Source organism: Eubalaena glacialis, chromosome 4, assembly GCF_028564815.1.
Source record: "Eubalaena glacialis isolate mEubGla1 chromosome 4, mEubGla1.1.hap2.+ XY, whole genome shotgun sequence".
NCBI classification, from domain to species: domain Eukaryota; kingdom Metazoa; phylum Chordata; class Mammalia; order Artiodactyla; family Balaenidae; genus Eubalaena; species Eubalaena glacialis.
In genome coordinates, this window is record NC_083719.1 from 119035535 (window position 1) to 119060079 (window position 24545).

Sequence of the window (24545 nt, forward strand, 5' to 3'; positions counted from 1 at the left end):
TTGTTTGATGTTCCCACTGCATGCTGTGACTTCCCCCTCCCCAAACAAGAGACTTCACTGCATGTTCTAAGACAGTATGGGGTGGTAAGATAAAGAAGGGAAGGGCGTGTGTGTGTGTGTGTGTGTGTGTGTGTGTGTGTGTATGGGGGGATGGACAAAGCTTGATCCATCAGTTAACAGGGTCTTGCAGGAGGCTCTGTATGCCCCCAGGGTACTGACCAGATCCCCAAATTCCAGCCATAAGCCAAGCACCAGGCTGGACCCTCATCTATCATATACAGGGCAGCCCAGGCAGCCAGTGGTGGGCTGAGCTACGGGCACCAATGGATTTAAACTGGCATTATGGTCCAAGGAAGCTCTGAGCAGGTTTGGGACCAGGTCCCCTGGAGAGGTCAGAGGGGCCTCTGTGGGTGCTGGGTACTCCAGAGGTGCTGCTGGTGGAAGGATCAGTGTGGCCCCAGCAGGAAGGGAGGGCCAGCTAGACCATTTTTGGTCCCTGGGTTGGGAAGGAAAGGAGCTAGAGCAGGGACCAAGTGGAAAGTGTCAGCCCAAGATCAGGGCTTCTCCACAGGGCCCCTGCATCCAGCAGCCCCAGTCCTTCACCTCGACAGGTGCCATTGCTTCTCCGTGAAGGCCACTGCCCAGGCCCCCAGTCCGCCCCCTCGTGGCCAGAGCCTGGTTAAAGTCCCCCAGTGCCTCCTTGTGCATAGACCTTCCTCTGCCCACCCCTTCTGCCCCCGGCGTCCAGTTCACGCAGCGGGGCTTCGCGAGAACCCCACCCCGGCCCTTGCAGTGGTGTAGAGCCCCCCCCCCCCCACCTCTTTCGGCTGGTGTAGAATAGCCAATAGTGTAGTGCGGCGTGCTTTTCCGTAATGGCGAGTGGGCCGCGGGCGGCGGGCTCCGCGCAGCCGTCTGTCCCCGAATCTGCCTGCGGCGGCCCGTGCTGTGTTTTGTGCTGTGTCCACGCGCTGCGGCGACCCCCTCCCGCGTCCTGACTTCTCTAAGCGCTTCGCTTTGCATAGTCACGTAGCTCCCCACCCCACCCCATTCCTGTGTCTCACGCAAGTTTTATACTCTAATATTTATATGGCTTTTTTTCTTTGAAAAAAATTAAAAGATTTCTTCTGAAAGGTTCACCGTTTCTATGTAAGAGATGGGGACTCCTGGCATGTGTGGATGAAGTGATGAGCTCAAAGTTGTATGCTGGAAGACGAGCGGGATCGGGAGGCGATTATTGTGTTGCGTGTCGGTTTTGTGTCATTGCCCGAGAGTCTGTGTATAATTGTTAAATGCGGCAACACCGTCGTGCATATATAATGGTGTGCGTTGACCGTAATGGTGCTTGTGGATCTGTACCCCGTGTGTGTAATCGGCTTGCGGGTCCGCTGTGGGGGAGGGGATTTCTGAGCGCGACGTGGCAGCGTGCGGCCGAGGGTTCCATTGTCTGTTTGCTGCTGTCTCCAGGCAGAAGAGGAGACCCGGGCGAGGGGGCGGCGTGGGCTGGCAAATAGAGCTGGAGAGGGGGCCGTGGACGTTTCCTGAGTTCCGCCCCTTCCCTGCTAGAATGACCACCCCGAGCGCCCTGCCAGGCTTCGCGGGAGGAGGGTGGACTCTCCTCTGCCAGTCCTCCTCCACACCCCTCACCTCCCCCACCCTCCCTCCCAGGGGGCTTGGAATGCGTGTGTAGGGGGGGCGGGGGGAGGGCGATGTCAAGGGGACAGAAAGGGCATGGCGGACATAAGATTACCCGCAGGCGCAGATGCCCTCCCTCCTTCCTCTCTCCCTCTCTCCGTGCTTTCCATTCACTTCTCGCCTAGCCCATCTCCCGCCTCCTCCACCCTCCTGGAAGCAAGGAGGGATTCGAGGTTGCTGCCGCCAAAGAAGCTGCAGGCAACAGAGTGGGAGGAAGGGGCGGAAGGACATAAAGACAGACCCATTGGGATTTTCAGGGGGGTCGGTGAGGGCAAGGGCATGCCCAACCGCAGGGTTGGGGGTGGCTGTCTCTGGGCGTCCTCTGTACTCTCCCAGAGCCGGTCAAGCGGTCTGCCAGCTTCTGAAGTCTGTTGTCATGGAAACCAAGCCTTCCAACTAGGTAGGCATCTGGGGGCGGCTTTCTTGCGTGGGAGGAAGGGTGGTGTGCGTGGTTGCTGAGATGGAAGCAGGGTTTTGTTTCCAAGATCCAGGCTGCAGAGGGCGGGGTGCCGGGCGCCTGGGTTCTATTCCAGGCACGGCAGGAGACTGGCAGAGCGTGTGAGCAGCTGTGGTTGGTCCCCTAATTGGTATGTGTGCCTATACAGCTCTAAGCCAGAAACGCGTGGCCTCTGGGGGTAGGGAAGAAGGAGGCAGGGAACGCATCTCCACATCCCCAGCCATACTAGGGAGGCAGCTGCTCAGGCTCCAGGGCTACTTAAGAGGCTTTTATTTCCTGTTCCAGAGCCTGCCCAAATGGGTTTGTGGTTCCTCTCCGAGCCCTTCCCTGTCTGTTCTGGACCTGGTTTGTAAGATTTCTTTGTGCAGGTCACAATGTGCTCAAACAAGTCTGGCTCTGAGCATCAAGTCATCTGGAGCATGACCTGTGTCTTTTGACCTCTGCTGGGCAGGCTCATGTTTCCACCCCAGGGTAAGCCCTAGCCTGGAATGTGGTCTGTGGACACCAAAAGTGAGTGCGGGAGGGGAATACGGGAGAATGGCAAAATGGCAGTCATAGGTTTCCCTTAGCAGAAGAGGCACAGGTACTGCCAGGAAACTGCATGTGAAGTCTGGGGTCATGGGGAGGTGCGGTCCCAGAACTGAATCCAAGAAAAGGGTTCCAAGCCAAGAGGCAGCAATGTGGAAGGGTAGGGGGCTGAACTGGGGCCCTACTCCTTTACAGAGGGCAAATGGCGGGACAGAAGCCACTATGTATGAATCAGTTCTAGCCCTGCGCCCAACCGTAGTGTCTGGCACATGAAGGTGCCGGCACCCTTTTGATGATTTTGTCAGGTCAGTCGGGCTTGAGGCAGGACAAGAGTGGAGAAGCCTGGATGAGAGTGAAGACAAATAGTTCAGAAATTCACAAAGGAAGCTGTAAGGCAGTACTGTTTCAATGCTTTATTAACAGTTGGAAACAAACCCAACAAACTGGAGGTGATGACATCCCAGAAGCCCAAGAGGTGAGGGGAACAGGTTTGCATTTTGTCCCTTTATTATTATTATTATTAAATGCATCTTAGCAAAAGTAGATTAAAAAAGAAAGGGTCAAAGCCCCAGATGTCAGCAGGGAGGAGGGAACCTAGGGGAGCAGCAGGCCCCTGCACTACGGTCCTCCCAGAAATAGCTCAAAGGAGCTGCTGTTGCCCCTTCACACACAGGATCTACCAACCAGAACCCTCCTTCCGGGCCTCAAGGCCTCCCCGCAGGCGCCCTTAGGTCTCCTAAGCTCCCCCTTGCTCTAATAACTATACTTTTGCGCCAGGCCCTACCAGTGCCATTCTCTCTCCCAGGGGTGGGAAGCTGAAAGGAGCACAGGAGGGCAAAGTGTCACCTTGACTGGAGAATCTGAGCTTCCTGTGGCTGGGACCGCCAAAGAGTCTGGCCTGCCCACTGCAGAGAAGAGAGCAGGTGGGGCACAGCCTGTGCGCACTGCTCCAGAATGGCCAGTTAGCATTTGCACATTTGGCTTGATAAATATATTAAATTTATAAAAACTCTGTCGTTTCAGAGCTCCCACTACTCTTAGGCCTGGTCCAGCTCAACAAGAGAAGAGCTTCCCCTTGCCCCAGAGTCAGATGCTGGGAGAGAGTGAGTCTGCACTGGCCTCAAGGGCCCAGAGGCTTGAGGGCTGAGGTGGAGGTCCAGGGGCTTGTTCAGAATTGAGGCTTGTGGGGAGAAATCCCAGGGACTCTGGAACCTGCCATCAAAGCCTCTTACATTATGGAGGGGAAAGGAGGAAGGAAGAGTTATTTTTCTTAAAAAAAAAAAAAAAAAAAAATATCATATAAAAATAGATCCTTTTGCAAAACAATTTCTCAGCCAGGAGGCTCCACCTCCCATTTCCTTGGAGACAGAGGATAAGGTGTTGGATGAGATGCACCAAAGCTCTAGGGAGGGCATGAGAAGGGCCTGTGGCTCAGTAGCCTAGGGCTGGTGCAGAGGGTCCAGAGAGGCAAGGGCACAGAGCATGGCAGCAGGCTGGGGGCAGGTCCCACCTGTGCCATGCCTGCCCACCCTAGGCTCTGGCCTAGGCCACAGTAGAACAGATAAAAGTGGTCCAGGTTCTTTTTGTTTTGGGAGGCCTTTCCCAAAAAGTGGGATAAGGGGGATTTGCTCCCCACTTCCTTGGAAGCAGCTCCCAATGCCACACCCCTAGTAATAAACAACAAGAGCCAGGGGCAGGAAGAGCGGGGTGGTGGTGACAGCAATGAAAGGAGGGACAGAGCCCAAAGGTTCATCAGCCCATGCTGTTCTCAGGGCCAGAGAAAACACAAAAGAAAAGCACAAACCCAGCAAGACTGACCTAGGCAAAAGCCCAGGGGAAAGGTAGGGGCTGAGAAAGCAGGTGGGGCCTTGTCTGAGATGAGGCCACGGAGAACGGAGGAGACACTTGGGGTTAAGGCAGCAAACACAGAGCCTGCTTTGGTAATACGAGAGCCAGGGCTGGGCGGGTTGGCCTCAGGCCTCCCCACACTGCCCTTTCCTTCTGGCCTCCAGGCAGCTGAAGCTGTGTGTGATGTACAGAGAGCAGCAGGCTGGAGACAAAGATGGGGTCAAGGTGATGGGAGTGGCCACCGCAGAGGAATATCTCTGTGACCCTTCAGGCACATGCTGCAGGGCAGGGACAGTCTGGAGCTCCACTGAGGAGCTGCCATGGCCCCAGGACCTGGCTTAGCTTGCACGGCCGAGCAACTCCTTGGCCTCCTCAAGGATGGTGGGGACTTCCTCGCTCTTCTTGGACATCTTGGCAGGAACACAGGTCATGGCATCGTCCCTGGTCAGCACTGATTCTAGCTGAGATATGGCTGCACACCCGACCTTCCTGTTGCCTGCAAGAGAAGACGTGAGAGATCTCGTCCATGGAAGGCCAGTTTCGAATCCCTATCGATGTCTATGCAGATATTCGGCCAGAAGGCATGCACACATGGCGGCTCTGTCCAGTTCAGAGGCCCTTTTGAAGAAGGAGGGGAAGAAAGCCAGGAACACATGGAAGATACCTTTGCGGCGGGGAGGGGGGCAAGCAGGGAATATGAGAGTACAGTACAGGTAGGAGAGTTGAGTTCCTGTGTGAAAAGTAGTAAAAAGTTTGAATACAGCTAGACAGACACAACGGAGTTCAAGTATCAGCAGTGTAACGTAAAGAGAGAGAAGTACTCAAAATTTGTTTTCTCATTAGAGGGTTGTTGGAAGTAAACAGACTCAAGCTTAGTAAACAGTATTATTTTTGTTTTCTTGGCAGTTCTCAGGAAGCTCCTAGGCCAAAATCACTTTCAGTCAGCCCTGGGCAGGGTCGTCCCAAGCAGAGGAAGGCCTTCAGCAGGCGGCCAGAGGGACTCCCGCAAAGGGGGCAGCAGCCATGCACTGACGTCACGTGATGCCACACTCGCCTGGGTTCCACCAACCCTCCCTCTCTCTCGCCGTGCCCACACGCTGAGCTCTTTTCCACCTCTTCAAGGGCAGCAGCGATGATCCAAATGCCAAGGGCTCTACAAGGTGTGCAATACGTGTGTGTGGGTGTGTGTAGGGGGAGGGGTAGTAAAAGGTATGTCAGGGAAAGCAGAGCTGGGGTCAAGGATGGCCAGGACGAACCCTACAAAGAAATCTTAGCCCAATGGGCTAAGGGATAGTGAAGCTTCACTTGCCACCCTACATAGGAAGAGAAGAACCAATCAATCCACGAATTTCTGTCCTAACTGCTGGGCGTCATCCCCAAGACTCTCATATTCATTCATGGAATCCACATTTATGGTCCCAGTATCCTCAACAAGAAAGCCGTTCCTTGGGACCATGCCCATCTCGTGCTGTCTGCCTCTTCCTATGCCCTACAAGCAGCTCAGAGAGACTGCAGGTCCCAAAGAGCTGCCTGCCAGGGGTGAAAGAAGCCGGACACAAAGACCACAGATGCTATAATTCCATTTCTGTAAAACCTCTAGAATGGGCAAATCCAGAGACAGAAAGTAGGTTTGTGGTTGCCCGGGCTTAGGCGAGGGGAGAATGGGGAGTGACTGCTAATGGGTATGGGGTTTCTTTTTGGGGTCATGAAATGTTTTGGAATTAGTGGTGCTGGTTGTACAACCTTGTGAATATGCTAAAAACCACTAAATTGTATACTTTAGAAGGGTGAATTTTAGGTATGTGATTTATATCCAATTGAAAAACAAACAAAAAACAAAACAGCTTGCTGGGTCATGGGAAAGCTGGGTGGAGAAAGCAGTGCCTAAACCTTAAAGAAGCAGAGACAGAGGAGAGAAGGCCAGCACTCCTAAATGCAGGACAGGGCAGCGGCAGGGCACGAGCAGGAAGGAAGAGGTCCAGAAGAGTCAGTGAACAAAGTGTCCACTTTGCCTTCTTGACACCAGCAAAAAGCTTTAGGTGGGAAGGAAGCCAAACAGGGTCAGAGGGCCCAGGTCTTCACCAGGGCTGTCAGCCTCTGCAGAAACATGACCCAGAGCCACTGTGTTCACACAGCAGAGGCTACCCGCGGGTCAGCTGGGAGCACACAGCACGCCCACAGGTTACCAATTTACAGGTCTCCTCCTCCTCCTCCCAGGGACGCACAGGACTGTCTACCAAGAGGAGAAAGAATAGTGAAGGCCCTGGCTGGCAGGCACAGGGCTCATCTGGTTACAGGGGAAGGTGTGTGACCAAGACTCCAGGGTTTCACACAAACTACTCCTCGGATTATGAACGTGTAATGATGCCTCAGTGACGGACGGGGGAGGAAAGGGGCCCGTAGGAGTGCGACTAGGATGGTCTCCTATCTCCAGCAAAATCTTCCTCAGACCTGCTGAGTTTCTGCTCTTTTTTTGGAATACTCCCTTCTCTAGGACCCTACTTGTCATGTCCAGAAAAGGCAGTGGCTTGATTATCACTTTGCTGCTCCTTTGAATTCAGTCACGAGCAGTTGAGAAAATATTCCAACTATATTTGTGTGTGTGTGACTCAAGGGGTAAGTATATGTTAAAATAATTTCTGACTCTGGACCCAGGGAAAAGGAACACTGGGTCTTCAGGAACACCTATCTTGGACAACATGGGAAAAGTCAAAGTACAAGTGTGAGGTATCTTCAGCTGTTTCTCTCTTTGGTTTCTTCCTCTAAAACTAAGAAGATACCAGTTGTACCTAATCAAGCACGTCTCTATATTTTCCTAGATTCAAAAAGCTTCTGATGCACTGCAGATTTCATAAAAACTGAGTGGATGGTAAGTCAGGAAAAACCAAAATTTCCCTTTTAAGCCTAGAAGGTAGGTATACTAGGCATGGACCTGATGTGGCTTAAGGTCAGAATCAGAAAAGAGAAAACTCTTGTTGGAACTGGGAACAGAATCGAGGAATCCCGGCTGCCACTCTGGCTTCAGGGCCACAGTTATGCTGAACAGCTTGACTATCCAGAAGACAACCTCTCCCAGCCTTTCCCTAACTTGGGTACTTGTTAAGACGATTGAAAAGAAGCCACAGAAGCAGCTACGTATTTTGACTCTATGGGACCAGGGAGGATTATTAACTCCTAGTAGTCCCACAGACTGTGGGGAAAAGGGAACAATCTTGTGACATTAGCCAAAGCTCTCTGAGGCCAGATTTCTAGAAGTCAGGGGTGAGCTAGATACAAACACCAGCAAAATCAGACATATAACACTAGTATAGATGAATTAGAAAAAGGTTAATGATTTGGGAAAAAGATATTTATAACACACAGGCTAGGAGCTACTACTAAGGAGGAAGTACTCTTGTTAATAAGCTTCCTTAGGGAAGAGGAAACTAGGACAGATGGGGCAATCATTACCATCCTAAAGAACTCATTATTGTCTACAACACTCCTAATTATAATTCCTGTCCTATTTTTACAAAAGTGGAGGGAGAAATAGTGGTGGTAGAGGATATACTCTTAACCTCTCTAGACAGGTGGTCACTGGAAAACTCCCTGAAGCAATTTCACCATGTCCAGGGCTCTCCTTGCCGGAACGCATGAAAGAGTATTTCTGGCCTACACAGAGGGCTCGCTGTCATCTCCTGCTCCTCACATAGGCTTAGTGGAAATATTCCTGGACTTGGATTCACAACAGTGGGTTACAGTTCTGGCTCTATCATTAGCCAGTTCTGTAGATCTTGGCAAGACCTTATCTGGGTCTCAAGTCCTGTTACCTACGAGAAGGTGAGATGCTAATCACTGGAGGTCTTTAGCGCTGGTCCCAACTCTAAGGTTCTATCAGTGTAGGGAAAGCTTAGAGGGAAGCTGGGAAGTGGCAGAGGGACGGAAAGGGAGAGGGAGATGAATTTCTTTCTTTCCTTGACTTTTATCCCAGTGAGCAGATGGCCTGTATATAAGAAGCCACAATTCAGACATGGAGATAAAGTTGAGTCATTAAAACCACAAGCTGACTCAATCATCAGCCTGAAATAGTAGCTGTAATACAATCACATGGATTCTTCCCGTTGACACTCAAAGCATTGTTCTCCCACACCCTGCAGATCACAGCAGTTTACATGTCACTTTTAATGAACCAGCCCTGATAGTAACGCTCCTCTTCCAACCCCTCAATGGGTCTTTGTATACTGGTCGCTCCCTCAGGTCTCCAGAGACCAGAAGATGTTTTTTAAACATTCCTTTAAATCCCAGGGCAAAGGCTGTGTCTTTCAATATGGACGGCTGCTTTCTGGGACGGAGGAGGGCTGTGAGGCAGACCTGCGTGATGATAGTGCTTCAGTTTTTTAGCTCAAATCATTCAGTCAGCAGGAACAGGCAGAGACAGCCAAGCACTGGGCGGACCAGCTAAGTCCAGCAGCCAGTGAGGGAAACCTTTATCGTTTTACAATGTGGCCTTCTGGGTCCAGCCTCTTTCTTTTCTTCTCCTCCTAATCCTACTGTCACTGTACAAAAAAAAAAATACTAAAGCTGTAAAGGGCCCTGGAGACCATTCTAGCCCAACTCTCATTTTAGACGTGAAGAAATTGAGTCCCAGAAACGTGTCTCAGGTACTCTAGACAGCATCAGTGGGATTTGACATTGGGTCTTCGGATGCCTACCTAGTCCTATGCTCTTTGCACGCTACTGTGATGCCTGGCCTTCTGTTTATGTTTAATGGAAGGCCATGTCACTTTCTCGGAAATGAATGTACCAATGTCTAAAGGGGTTACCAGGGTAACTAGAAATGTCTCCCCTGATTCTCCCAGATATGTTCGGTGTGTTTAGTGACCCCCAGAGCCCAGAAAGATAAGGATACAAGATGGAGCCAATTCTAAAAGTACGTAGTTCTCATTTTCACCTTCTTTTTGCTTCAAAACCTCCTAGTCTAAGTCTCCTCCTAGTCCTTCTTGCACTGGGAAACAGTACTTTGACTGATTCAGGTCCTCTGCTGAAAGGTTAGGTTCTAAAAAATCCCTGCTTCCTCGGCCTATAAGTCCTGGTTTCTCACTTGGGAAGAAGTGGAGAATGGGGCCTCTCCAGTAGAGGGAAGCCACTGATGTCTGGCTGCCTGTGTCCAGGAAGCATCTGGGATTCTGGTTTAGTTCCACAGGAAGAAGCTTAAAAGGGAATTCCCCACCAAAAGTCCGGTGAAGGTTGGCACTTCGCTGAGAGGATAGAGGAAAATAGGGAGAGGCAACGTATTTTTGTTTATCTAGAAACGCTTAATGTCAGGCCACATCACCTTATATGGTGGGGAGGAAACAATGTCGCAAGAATCTCTAAAGACTAAACACACCAAAAATACCACTAGCTTCATACTCTACCCAAATCTAGATCTGTATGACTAAACACGCTATCCCAGAAAGACCTAAGTTCATCACACTCACCTCTCCTCCCCTCCAGAAAGCCTGTACTCAGAGGATGCCAGAAAATAGGTAAGAGTTGTAATGAGGGATTCTTGTGTCTAGGGCAGGTTCTGAAGTCCTACAGAAGAGCCCTCAGAGGGAATTTCCCTCTGGGTATTCAGAGTATTGGCAGAAACAGGCAGTCAGCCATTCACGAAGAAACTCATAGTGAGCTACAACGTTTGGGCCAGGACACTGACTCTGGGGGGGCTAACATGCTCCGTACCCTTGATCGTAAGGTCACCTTTACAGGCTGTGATGGGTACTATAGGTCCTACAGATACCACTGTTAATAGCTAAGCAGTGTCCAAAGCAAACCACACAACTCATCTGTACAATAACCTTGAAGTGAAGCTCCCATCACACAGGCCTACACAATGCACCAGCGAGGGAATAGGGAACATAGCTTAAACCACCTCAGAAGTACAACCTCTTAATGCTGCCTTTTCTGTAATGCCCACCCTTCAACCTAGGAAAGAAGCCATCATGCCTAGCCCCAAAGGGCCTTCACCAGACTCAGTGGTGCAGGTCATGAGGAGTAGCTTTGGCCATACCTTCTTCCGGACCAGTCTCTTGGCCACTATATACTTCCCTCAAAGGCAATTTAACCATTGATCCTTCCCCATACTAATGCCTGGATCATTTGTCCTCCTATCCCCATAATTCTTCTTAGAGGCTCTGGCTCAACATAATCCACTTAAATCTTCTGAAGGTCGGGGGAGGAGGCTGCGGGGGAGTAAATGGGGAAGGCAAGTGCAGTGGAGGCCAATTACACCCAAGAAAAAGGTGGCTTTCAGACATAGCACAATCCTTCGGTTGAGATGCTCCTCTACATTCTTACATCTGGGGAGAATGATGCCTAGCCTTCTCTCTATAGGATTCTATATTTTCTATTATTCTCTCTATCTCTTCTGCTTGTGAAGCTAATAGTAAGGACTCTTGACTTATTTTCTTTGTATTCCTACATCTAATGTACAGTTTTGAATTTACATCAGTTTTTTTGTTCATATACACAAACGCCTACTCAGATCTCTGTGTCCTGCACAGTGGTTTGCTTATTCTACGTTTCTGCTTCAATAATGAGGAGAGATACAAGGATAATCGAATGTAATATCTGTTGTCAGTCCCTCAAGTCCTAGTTCTCCAAGTCAGTACCTTCTAACGTGGCTGGAAGAGGACTAGGTCATCCACTCTAGACGCAGGGACTATTGTGGGGAAGTTTCTAAACCCTGAGAACATCACTACCTGCTCGTTAGCCCAAGACAAGCAGGACCAGGAGCAGAGAGGCCTCACTGCCTTCCTTCAACACACAGGCTGGGCTCCATTTGCTGACTTACCCTGACGGGGTCCTCTCTTCCGCCGGAATGCTGCGCCTGACTGCAGGGCTTCCAGAAGACTGTCCATCACACCTGTCTCATCGCCCTCTGTCATGAACAAAAACGGAGATGTAAGCTCTTCAGCCCGAGTAGCACTCATGTGTTGAGCCCCACAAAAAATGCACTGCTACTGCATGGCTTGCCCTCGCCCAGTTTCTCAGGGCTCAGAGCACACAGAGGGCTCAACCTCAAGTCTCACAGCCCATGTTTACTTGTGTCTGTTTGAAAATGGTTAAAACAAAAGGTTTCACTGGTTACCAACCACTGCAAACCTTGGATAATTTTCCTGCAGTGCCCTCCTCCCTTCCCACCCCCATCAGAACTAGCACAGAGAAGTGGAGACCTGCCTGCCTGCAAGACTGGGATACGTACAGAGACCGGGATTATGACATTAATAAGGAACTATATCACTCTCTATTTATCCTGAAGTGTTTCACTCCAATTTACATAAACCTCTCACGGAAAGCCTGGTTCCAGTTTCAGAGCAGGGCTGAGGAAAGATGAGAGACCACTGATAAAGAGTGTATTTCACTTAAGTACTGCCCCCAGTGGCTGCATCTTCCAGAAGTCAGCTCTGCATCGAAGAGGAGCTTCTGGTTGGAATACAAAGAGTTAATGTAGAATCCTTATTCCAGCCCACTCCGTTTCCATGGCAACAGCTAAGGGTGGTGAAATCTGAAACTGTGAAATCCCTAGGAGCTGGTAGGCTGCCAGCCACAAGGCTGGGCTCACTGCTCCCAGTGCCGCCTGCTGGCCGAACACCACCAGTGCAGCTGACCTACATTCCAACCTCATTTGCTTGCCCTTGGGGACATGGACCAGGGCAGGGTCCCCTGCGCTGCCTGACGACTGTGTGCAGCCTTCGTCCCACAAATCAGCTAGACTCCACCTTTCCCTATTACGTCCTAAACAGTAACTGGGGACAAAGCCTAGAGGCCTGGGGAGAATGGCGGAAGGTGAAGAATACTTGGTGTGGGCTTTTTTAATGGCATTACTAGAGCAAAGTTTGTGGCTTACATACAACTGGACTAAGGGCAGGGGAACTGCTTCCCAAAAAAGTATAAAGAAAAGACAGAAATGCAGGCAGTTCTGCTGCTTCAGGTCCCTGATCGTGCCACAAAGAGAAGTCCCCGGGAGCGGGAGTGTCAGAGCAGCCCTCGCCTCTCGTGCTCAGCAAAGCATGGATTCTTGCCAGACCCAGCAGCCCAGAGAACCTCTTTACTTAGATGGCTCGTAGCCCCTCAGGTTCAAGAAGGGTGGCACCAGCTCAGGGCCGTGTGCAATGGATGCTGGATTTCCGCTGCCCACAGAGAGAGCAGCCAGAGAGGGGCAGGGAGTCGGCAGCAGGAAAGAAGCAGAAACAGGAAACAGAGGGCCAGTAATTGAGGCCATATGTTTCAACAAAGACATGCTTCTGAGAGTGAAATAGAGATTCTGTTGAAGAAAGAAGAGGGTGGCCAGCTCCCCCGCCCCCTTGCCAGAAGTTCAATCCATTTACAATCTGATAGGTGTGTACAACTGTGCTGAGGTACTGGGGACACAATACTTAGTGCAATAAGCAGAAAGAGAAGGCAAGCCATTAAAAGACAGGAGCAGGGCCAGGAAAACAGTTTGGGAAAAAGAACAAAAGATGTACTAGAGGGTATGAAAACTGGACGGGAGAATTTTTGGACAGGCAGAAGGCAAGAGTACATGTTACAGCAATACTAAATCACTGGAGAGATGAGACATAATGCAGGAACCAGCAAAGGAGGGAAAAAACTGAGAGCGGAGCACTGGAATGTGCATGTAATGGAGTCGGGGTTAAAGTCCAGCATCAGGATCGTGGAGGAAGAAGGCTGCCAAAAATCATTTGCCAGGAGTTGAGCTCAGACATGAGCTGTCCTCTGGCCTCTAGACTCTAGACAGAGAAGCCTTCCAAATGTTCCTGTCTCAACCCATCGGCCCTTCGCCTTCGCTTCTTACCAGCATTCATGTCTATGAGTTGCTCTCTCTTCTGCTGCTTCTCCAGCCGCTCCTTCTCTGCCTTCTCCTTGGCCAGTTTTGCTCGCCGCATCTTCTCCTCTGTCTCCCGCCGCTTCTGGTTCTCCTTGACTGCTTGCTGTGGGGGAAAAAATGAACACGTGGGCATGTATGCACTCACACATGTACATACCCACCACCAACCAACATGAACCCAGTGGAAAGTGAGAAAGGTCCACGAAAGCTTCAGTCAGCAGGTATACCCTGCTTACCACAAACATATTCTTAAAGTTGTGCAGATCCATGAAGAATTCTTCCACAGACACCTTCTTGGGGTCAAAGAGGAAGTACTCGCCCAGCTCCTTATAGAGCGTCTCCATGTTCGAGTGCATCATCCGCAGCTTGTTATACTGTTCCTGTGCATCCTTCACAAAGCTGTGCAGCCAAAGAGTAAAGAACCAACACCAGAAAGCAGACCCACTTCTCTAGCCCTGAGGACGACTCACAGATGTGTACTGGCATGCACAAGGATGCGAAACACAGCGCTGTTCTTATTAGCAAAACCCAGAAGCAATCTAAACATCCAAAACAGGGGAATGGTAAACCGTAAACTATGGTATTCCTGAAGAATAGGAAGTGGCAGTTTAAAAAGAGACTGTTCTGCATATACTGCTAAGGGAACAGGGCCAAACATATTAAGTGCTAAAGCAATACAGTGCAATTTTTACTAAAATAAATTCATTAGGGTGCAAATCAGAGAGAAGTCCAGTGGCAGTGGTTATCTTTGGGAAGGGGAGGGAAAAGGGAATATGTATGTGTGTGTAGTATAGGGTGTGTGTGTCTGGCAGGTGGGGAGACGGGGCAGAGGGCAAGGTCTCAAGGGAGACTTTTACTTTATCTGCCTGGTTTGATGCAAACCACAACAATGAGAATGCTTTCAAGAACTATGCATTTAATGAAAAAACATTTTTTAATGAAAAAATTTTTTAAGGAAAAATTGTATATCATCATATCTATCCTGTTGTCCCCCCAGGGGAAGTTCTTTTTTTTCCTAGGGGGCAACTCCCTCCTTTCAAGAAAGGATATGGTCATTTTTTCAACGAACTTGTCTTTCTCATCTGTGGCAGCTGGAAAATTCTGAATATCACGTTCCACATCAGAAATTTGTTTCTTCATCTGATCTAGGTTCTTTTGCAAGTTTTCAGCAGAAACTAAAGTAGACACAAAAACAGACAGCAAGAGCTTACTACCTCCAGTCTCAATACCCTATTCTGTTCTTCAGGGCACTGCTCCAGTCTGTACATCCAGCTGGTACTTAATTATTTTAGTCCTCTTACGTACTCTCTAATTGTTTCACACAGCTTTTCAGTGAAACTATAAATTATTTGATGATTAAACCTCCAGCCTCCATAAGCTGTACAATACTAAGAAGAGAAGAGAGGCCTCATTTAATTTAACAAGAATCTATGAAATCCCCCGGGATCTCGGTCTCATTTATTTTAGAGAACAGGGTTTGGGAGGAAGGAGACATTACACAGAAATATAGAGGGTGGGCAGAAATCTGTTCCCATTTCTACTGAATGCTGCTTTTTCTTTGCTTAGTCCCAGGACGGTGAGGCCTGGTTTTTGCAAATCCAGTCTACGCTTTCTAAATGAGAAAAACTGTTGACTTAAACTAAAAATACCTGCCTTTCTTCTAGTTGTTTTTTGGTGTCTGGTGTTTCCCTAGGAAGGGAAAGAGTGCTTCCCACTTCTGTACATGAAGACCTCTCTTCTGCCCGATACTCCTCCCTGTGGCTTGGACATCATGCCTATGCTCTCTCCCGTTCCTTAAAATTCTCTGAACTGAAAATGATCTAAAATCTAGACTGAGTCTTCTTTCCCTACCCCGTGCAGAGATCTCTGGGGCTTGGAACCACCTTCTAGCTTCACCCCAATCTGCCTCACCTCGGCTGGCTTTCTCCACGTGGGCAAGCTCATCTGGAAACTTGAGGACCTCGGGATAGTTATTCTCACACGACTCAGCCAAGAAGTGCAACAACGTCATCTTCTGATCTGTGGACTTGGTGTCTCGAAGCTTGGGGGAAGAGGAGAAGTGGTGAGTCCTGACACGCCCACGATCACCTCAGGCCGACAGCAGTCTGCCACACTGGGCTCCTAGAGGCCACGGCCTTCCCTTCCATCGTCCCGCTCTAACCCCCTGGCTCACCTTACAGAGGAAGCTGATACTGAAGCCGAAAGCACCAGCATTCCTGGAACCAGCATTCATATAGTTTCCAACAAGCAAGGTAATCTCCAGGAGGCTAGAGAAGTTCTCGCTCTTTCGCAACTCCTCACATGCGGCAGTGACAGAAACGATCTCTGGCTTGATATTCTCCACTTGCTCACTGAACTGCAGCTTGAAGAGGATGGCATTGAGGCGCGGCCGCAGGCGGGGCACAGCGCCCATCTGGGGAGAGACAAGCAGTTCCATTATAGCCAACAGAGAGAGAGGAAAGGAAGAAGATACAGGCTTAAGCCTCCTATGGCAGAATCTGAGTTCCAGAGTAGGGAGGAGAAAGAGAGAAAGATGGGTTCAAAATAGACAAGAGGGCAGGAGCAAGTGCCCCGGATGCTCTCGGGGAGGAGGGGGTCAGAGAAGAGTCTGTGCCACAGGCCTCACTCACCACCACGCCGAACTGCTCCGACTCAGCCAGATCATCATATTCGTCCTTCAGTTCGGAAAGCATTTTCAACTGCTCTGGCTCTGGCATCTGCTTAATGAGGTTCTGCAAGACAGAAGGGACTGTCTAAGTTTGAGGGGGATGAGCTGACAGCTTGAGCCTCCTGTCAGTCCCTCACTCGGCCCAAGGACCACTAAGAAGGAGACATGGGCTGGGGTAGGGGGAGGTGGGGGAGGCAGCTAGTGAGATGGCAGGACTTTTGAAAAATATACCAGAAATAACCTGATCACCAGAGAGATGGAAGCTTATATAAAGCCAGCATTCTTTAAGTCAACGATGCTTACAGAGTCCTCATCGTCTAGGCAGAGAGGAGACAGAGCTAGTGTACAGCAATGCAAAGAGCCAGCTCCAGAATGACCTTGCTCCTTACCTGGATCATAGACTCAGTCAGAACAGCCTCATTCACCTCCAGGATGACATTCTTAATCTCTTGATAGGGCATGCGGAAGGAACCCAAAAAGATTGCTGCCAGGAAATGAGATATAAAGACATGTTCTTCTCAGTCTCTTCCCCCTTCCAGCCCACCCTACAAACCTACGCTGGACAACTTTCCTAGGAGTGCTCTCTTAAAGTCATGATCACAAACCTCCACCAGCTCCCCACTGCCTGTAGAGTTAAGATCCAAGTTCCTGAGCCCAGTGTTTAAGGTTCCCACCTCCCAGCTTTCCCTCCCACGAATCCCCACATTTATGTCACACGCCAGCCACACTGTTCCAAGCACCACATTCTACAAACACCTTGTCTTTGCTCACACAGGAAGTCTTTGATCTCTCTATCTATATATATCAAAAATGTTCACCCTGTTCTATTTTAGTTCCTCACCCCCTTGACTCCATCCTCAAAGCTGCCACTGCCTTGAAATGCTCTGATTCTTAAATTGCCACATCCCATTCCCCAACAAACACTTCCCATCCTTTCAGCTCTCTCACTCACTAATCCCTAAATTGACTCTTCAACCTCATCAGAGCGCTCTCTTGCGTGCTCTCTCTCTCCCACGAGAGAGATGCCCATTCCATTTTCTCTGAATGTCTCAGTTCTACTTTGCTTTCTCTGTTTAACCTAGACCCTGCAGTCTACCCTTTCACTCCCACTCTATTATTACTACTATTCTTATTCTCTTGTTTCCTTCTCCTTCCAGTCCTTAGTTAACCCAGCCATCTCATACCTCTCCTCTTACACCTGGGCTGATGAACACTGCAGATCAGATTCTACGAATCTGAAGTGGCACCAGTGATGGTGGGGAATCCTTCTGTGTGTCCCTAGTCCACGCTCTCCTGGCTCTCTTGGCAGCTCCTCCATATAAAATATCCCCATTCTCCCAAATGTCCTGCCACTTCCCCATTTGTTCTAAAAAGGCCTTGCTGCTTTTTACTGAGAAAAATTGAAGCCATCGGTCAAATTACTTGCTAAGCTTTCTCTCATGCCACTTATAAACTGAGCACTGGGGGCCCTCAGTTGGAACCAGACTAGAAAAGGCTCGAGTAAGGGCTATTTTGGAATCATCTAGAAGAAAACTTGTGCCAACACTTCTGTAAGCTTAGCAGAACTATATCCATATACTCGTCCTTTTCTCGTGTTTCAATAGAACAGGTAGCCCTAAGGACCTTTTCCTTCAGCATATACAGTGGGCCTTCCGCATCTGTGGATACAGAGGGCCAACTATACTACACCATTTTATATAAAGGACTTGAGCACCCATGGATTTCGGTATACGAGGGGGGTCCTGGAACCTATCCCCCACAGATACCGAGGGACAACGATATACACGTTCAAGTTTTTCCTATCTTAAAAAAAAAAAATCCTCCCTGATCCAACATTCTTAATTACCAGCTTCCTTCTTTCCTTCACCTTATAACATTCTAAAAATATAACAGTCTATTCTTGCTTCCACATTCTCATTAATTCTTCTGTCCCCACAAAGTCAGTGAAAAGATGACAATCATTTGTTGAGTGTATATTCCATGTAAGACCTAGTATCTTGAACACAATCTACATATATGATCTCATTTAACCCTATTTATAATAATGTATAAGTTTGTATTATTAACCACATTTGACAGAAAAGGAAACATACTTAAAGAAGTTAAGCTACCCGTGCAAGGTCACACTGCTAGTAAGGGTTGGAGCCAGGATTTAAATACAAACGGATTCCAGAGCTTCTGTTCTTAACACTTATGCTATACTAAAATTATTCTTGCCTAGGTCACTGACTTTCCTAATGCCAGATCCAAAAGACACCTGTCCTGTCCTGATTTTACTTGACTACTACTCCCACTTCATAGACTATGTCAGACTATTTTTCTTGCTGTTCCTTTCCAGCCTCCTTTGAGGTCTCCCCTCTTTGTTACTTGCCCCCCCAAATATTAATGACCTTCAAAGCAAATTATTGGCTTCAACTATGACTCATATACTATCTCTTAAATTCTTATCTCCAGCCAGACATTCCTCCTGATTTCTATACCCAAATGCCTAATACACCCATCCTGTTGGAGGATTCCCACAGGAACCTTAAATTCTATCCTAAAATTAAATCAATCATTCCTACCTACCACTCTGCCATCTCTCACTCATGTCCACCATTTCTCCCACAAAAGATAGAATCTGCTCCTGCTGGATTTTCCTATTTCAATAAGTGGTACCACTCTCTATAGAGTGATCTTAACCCAAGAAAACATCTCCTTTATCCCCTCTATCAATCACTAAGTTCCATTAATTCTATCTTCTTAATATCTTCTGCCTTCCTATTCATTCTTACAATTTAGTTTCAGGCCTTGATCACCTCTTGCCTAATTTAAAGCCATAACATAACACATCTCTCTGCCTAGAGTCTTCCCCTACCCTAGCAATCCAGCCTCATAATCACTGCTGAAGTAGCCCTCCCCCAAATTACATAGGGTTGTATCACTCACTTTCCTGACTAAAATCCCTCCAATAACTTTCACAGTTTTCAGGATAAAATACATACTTCTTAGCCTAAGCCTATCAGACTTCTTTATGATCTAGCCTCTATGTCTATTTCTTGAAAGCTTCTTCAACCACCACTCCCCCACATATGGCCTTTACTCAGCTGTACTCAACTACTTGCAGTTCTTGAACTGCACACATGCCTCTGTGCCTTCATACATGCTGATCCCTCTGCCTGAAACAAGCCAGCCCTCACCCTTCATTTAGTTTGTTGTAAATAGTTTTAAGCAGTACTTCATTTAGAATGACTGAGCTCCCTCCAATACTCCTCCCACTTGATTTAGATGCCCCCTTGCCCAGTGCTCTCATAAGCTTCCTAGCACACCTCCATCATAGCACTTACCAACTTGTGCTATAACCATTATTTACTTTTCCGTCTCTACCAGACATATGGCTCATGAGGATAGGGACTACCTTACTTAGTTTTGCATCCTCACCATATAAGAGGCACTTAATAATCATTGAATCACTAAATAACACCTAGACCCTCCTAATCTCAATTTTCTTCCTAAATTCTGTTTCCCATATTGATATCATTCAACTGGAAATAACAATGTACTACCCCACGGTCTTTTATCATTTTCTAAAACAACAATTGCTCATTTTAATGTTGCTAGAGATAATCTTGAGAAGAGGAACTATCTCACATCACTTTAATTTCCATAAAAGGACTTACCTACAGACACTATTTAGTAATATCTGTTGCCAATGATCTAAGATTATATAGTCAAGAATAATGTAAAGGCTTACTGTTCTCATTATATCACTGACTTTACTTGTGGGTATGTGTCCTCATTACCTGTGTGATCTTGGCCAAGTCATAACATCTGAACTTTAGTTTTCTCACTGGGTAAAATGGGGACAACAGCCATGTCACTGGATCATGAGTGGGTTTTATGGAATACATACCCTTTCATCTCTGGAACACATACCTAGTATGTGCCTAATAGAGCCTGAAACCTGGCAGACCCTCAAATATTTGTTGAACAAATATTTAAATCTTCATTATGCAACATAAAGTAAGGATATCAACAGTTGAAATGAACAAAAAAATGAACATTCATCCTGATCATTAAATACTACCTATATCAACTCTGCAGAGGAGTTTCTGATCTGAAATTTGCCACCAATCAGAGTTATGAGTATAGGTAGCAAGTTCAGAACAGAACCCTTTGACGTTACTGATCCTACTCTGAGAAGTACAGGATTTACATTATTTATTCTAAACTACAAAGTTACTTTAGATTTAATGGAAGTCAAGCCAGTCACCTTTAAAGGAAATACTTAAAAGAAAATGAGAAAGAAGGAAATGTGCAGTAGCTAGAACATTTGTGTTAGATTTTCTGTGGATGCAATGGAAATAGTAAGGGCTTTGAAATAAGAAAATATGAGGTTCAACTCCCAGACCTGCCTCTTACCCGCTATGTGACTAGGCAAATTCCTAAAAGTCCTATTAGCCTTTATTTTCTTGCCATAAAACTAGATGCTAACAATCTTGCAGTGCTATTGAAGGGATGAGATATCAGGTATTTACTATGCAATACCAGGCATAGAGCAGGAACTAACAAATGGAAGTTTCATATCAAGGGACCCTGGATCCACCAGAATTAAGCTCTTAGAAAAACTCCTTCATATTTCAAATTGCTGAGATCACAGAGTTACTCACAGAGATTCTGGGCTGTCTTTGAATCCAACACCTTTAACTCTTTCACTTTTTTCTTTTGCACAGATTTCTTTTCTTCTCCACCTTCCGGATCCTTCTTGGCTAGCAAGGGAAAGATTAGAAAAGTATGATTAAGGACAAACCACATCTATGTCTAAATGAACTACTGTCCCAGCCTAGAGATACTCTTCACTTCCTCTCTATTAGTAATGGTCTTCCTATTAAATTCCTTCAAGGATAACCTCCTCTTTAGCCACCCACCCTTCTATTACTGACTTCCCCCTCCAGCTATAATAAGTATATCATTTTCATTTCTTTAATAGTTAGCAATAATACTTTCCCACCCATAGCCTATCTACTTGTAGGGAACAGCAAACTTTCTTTCTGTAAAGGACCAAATAGTAAATATTTTAGGCTTTGCAGACTATGTGGTCTGTCTCAACTGCTCAACTCTGCCACTACAGCATGAAAGCTGTCACAGACAATACATAAACCAATGGGCATGACTATGTTCTCATGAAACTTTACTTACAAAAACAGGTGGTCAGCCTAAGGGCTATAGTTTGCCAACCCCTGTACTAGAGTCTTCCACTGTGTTATCCTTTTGTGCTTATTATTACTTATCTTTCAAGCTCTGTCTTGATCATGAATTCCCTATAAACATTTTCTTGATTTCCCCAAATGGTTATGATCTCTCTCTGAATCCCCGCTGAATGTGATACTTTTTTATAGCAAGTCCTCTCAATGACTTTGTCATAAGCACATATAATCTCTCCTCTACAAGATAAGGACTTTGTTATTCCTCTTTGAAAAATCTCATGGCATAAAAATATATTCCTAGTATATAAATATCATGTTGCTACACACACAGAAGGTATAATATACTGCTTTCCTTCTACGCTCTTCTCAGATTACCCAAAACCAATGTATTCTTCTCTGATAAATGTAGTCACTCTCTGCTTTGATGAACTAATTTTCATGGTATTTGTTACTTAGATTTCATTCAACAATTAATAATTCAATGTTCATGACATTTCATATATATCATCTTGATCTTTCTAAATCCTGTGTTACTTTTTAAGTGTGGATACCTTCCCACCCCATTTGGATTTTGAACTTCAAGAGCATGGGCAAAGTAATTCTTCACTATATCACTCCCTCAGCACCTAGCATGACAGTAACATTCTCTCAAAAATGATTTACACTGCCTGTTGAGAAGGACTCAGCAGCAGATAGAAAGAGAAACAGGAACTGTTCTGGACAATTGTAAAATATTTTATCAACTTTTCAGACAGCCTTATGGGACTATCTCTTTAAGGAGTATCAAGAAAGTGACAAAGCTAGTTGCTTTTGAGGAGAGGAATGGGGTGCTTGACTATGGAAGAGGGAGAAATACTATTCAACACAAACCCTGTTATACTGGTTGAATTTTAAACCATATGAAAAGTATTACCTGGTATAAATAAATAAGAAAGCGAACAAAAAAGGAAGTTATATGGCAAAAGGTACAAAGAACTATTAATAAAAAAACACATCCTTTGGTTTGAGAATTCTAACTCGAAGAAGGAAAATGCTAAATAGATGAAGATTAGTTATTTAAATAAAGACTTATTGAGTACCTGCATGTGCCAGGCTCTGTTCTGGGTACCAGGAATAAAACAAAACAAAAATAGAGAAAAACTCCTGCCTTCATGGAACTTATATTCTAATAAAGAGAAATAGACAATAAACCAGCTAATAGATAAAATAGTACATTAGGTGGTCATAAGTGCTATGAAAAGAAAACCAAGTAGGGAAGAGAACTGGGGGATTTGATGAGGGGATGGATTATAACTTTACCGGGATGACCAGGGAAGGTCTTAGTGAGAATGTGACATGACAGTAAAGACCTTTTAGAAGGTGAGAAAGCAAAGCAATTCAGGCAGAGAGAACAACAAATGCAAAGGCCTGAGACAGAAGCAGGCCCTGATGTGCTAAAGGAAAAGCAAAAAGGTCATTATTGGTGGAGTAGATGGAATGAGAGGGAGAGCTGGAGCTGAAGTCAGAGAGGCCCTAAAGACAGATCATATAAAAAAATGAAAACCATGGGTAGTCAGATAAAAATTTAGACTTAAAACATCCAGACTGTATCACAAAACCTTAGAAGCAGAGGGACAAAGTACAAGTAAATCTCTCATTTTATACAGATAAAGTGAAAAGATACAGAGTCACTGGTGATGTTGAAAAATAGAAAAAACAGATTCAACTTTTTGCCTGGCAATAAGATAAAAATAAATGAAAAGTATAAATACAAGAAAGAAAGGGATGAAAAAGTCCTTTCTGTGGAAGATATAACTATATGTAGAATTCAAGACAACTACTAGAAGTAATGAAGAACTACTAATGAATAATTCAGTAAAGGTGACAGATAAAAGACAAGCATATGGGCTTCCAGTTTCACCAAAATGGAGTAGCCCCATGTGGAGAAAATACTATTATATTTAAAAATTGGGGAAGGTAAAGGGACCTAAATGGAAATACAGTTTCTACACTTCACACGGACTGGTAAAACACTGATATCATTAGACTGGGAAAAGTTATGTGTGTATAATGTAATACCTAGAGCAACACCTAAGCAAACTGTATAAAGTGATATACTCAGGCATTATAAATAAATTAAAATGGAATAAGAAATATTCAAAAAAAACACAGAAAAGTAAGAAAAGAGAAAAGGAGGAAGCATACAGAAAACAAATAACACAGTGGCAGATTTAAGCCCTAAAATATCAGTAGTTACGTTTAATATAAACAGTCTAAATACACCAATTAACTGAGATTGGCTGTAATGTTAAGTACCTGACCATTTGTTTTTTTTAAAATTGTAATATAAGTACCTGATAATAAGCTTTGATTGCTGAGGCATCCACTTCAAAGACATCCATCTTGAATAAACATATTGCCAGCTACCCAACTAGATAAAGAACCAGGCCACCATCCATGAAGTTCCCCTTTTAGAAAGCCGTGGGTGACCTACATAACTGATCATTAGAGGGACCCTGTTTTTCCTTTTGTGCACTTCAATTCCCGCTCTCATGTTTTAAATTCACCAATAAAGAGTGCACCCATGAAACCCTAGGCACCTCACCCTCAACCCCAATAAAGGCAGAAGCCCAGGGATGACCTGCAGCCCCCTACCCATCTCTCTTCCTGTGACCTCAATGTGTGGCCTGACACATGTCATGTCAGGACCTGTGAGCAATAAAACCTTGCTTGTTCTCTGATGCTTGTTGCTGAGGTGCATCTTGCAATCCTAATAAGAACCACAAGGGCTGGTCCAGCCACAACACTGGCCCAGGTGAGTGCCCCCAGGCATTCCCAGGCAACAGCATTAGTAGGCTAAGACCTACACAAAACATGGCAGAGTGGATTAACAAAAGACCCAACAATATGCTGTCTGTAAGAAACTTTCTTCAAATACAAAGGCTGAATGTAAAAGGCTGAAAACAGATATACCGTGCAAACATTAATTAAAAAAAAAAAGTAGAGTGGCTATATTCTATCCAGTGAGTAGACTTCAGAGCAAAGAAAATAGCTGGAGACAAAGAGGGACATTACATGATGATTAAAGGATCAATCCACCAGGAAGATATAACAATCCTAAATGTGTATGCACCAAACAACAGAGCCTTAAATATAAGAAACAAAAACTGATAGAGATGAAATGAGGAAACCAGCATAGCCAAGCCACAATAATACTTCAAGGCATTAATACCCTATCTCAGTAATGGGTGGAACTCTATACAAAAAATCAACAAGGATATAGAAGTGAACAGTAAAATCAATCAACAGGGTCTAATTGATATATACATACATAGA

The 24545-nt window shown here is 46.2% G+C and overlaps 1 protein-coding gene across 2 annotated transcripts in view; it reads right to left on the reverse strand.

Moving 5' to 3' along the window:
- Positions 1–3075: 3075 nt before the first annotated feature.
- Positions 3076–24545, reverse strand: part of DIAPH1 (diaphanous related formin 1) — a 96874-nt gene continuing 75404 nt past the window's right edge. For both annotated transcript variants that reach the window (XM_061189742.1, XM_061189741.1), the window contains 10 exons: positions 20694–20792; positions 16434–16528; positions 16007–16108; positions 15550–15789; positions 15288–15417; positions 14426–14551; positions 13613–13776; positions 13344–13479; positions 11340–11426; positions 3076–5021 (listed from right to left, as the gene is read on the reverse strand). In XM_061189742.1, coding sequence (XP_061045725.1) covers positions 4864–5021; positions 11340–11426; positions 13344–13479; positions 13613–13776; positions 14426–14551; positions 15288–15417; positions 15550–15789; positions 16007–16108; positions 16434–16528; positions 20694–20792 — 1337 coding nt within the window. In that variant the 3' untranslated portion in view covers positions 3076–4863. The remainder of the gene's footprint in view (positions 5022–11339; positions 11427–13343; positions 13480–13612; positions 13777–14425; positions 14552–15287; positions 15418–15549; positions 15790–16006; positions 16109–16433; positions 16529–20693; positions 20793–24545) is intronic.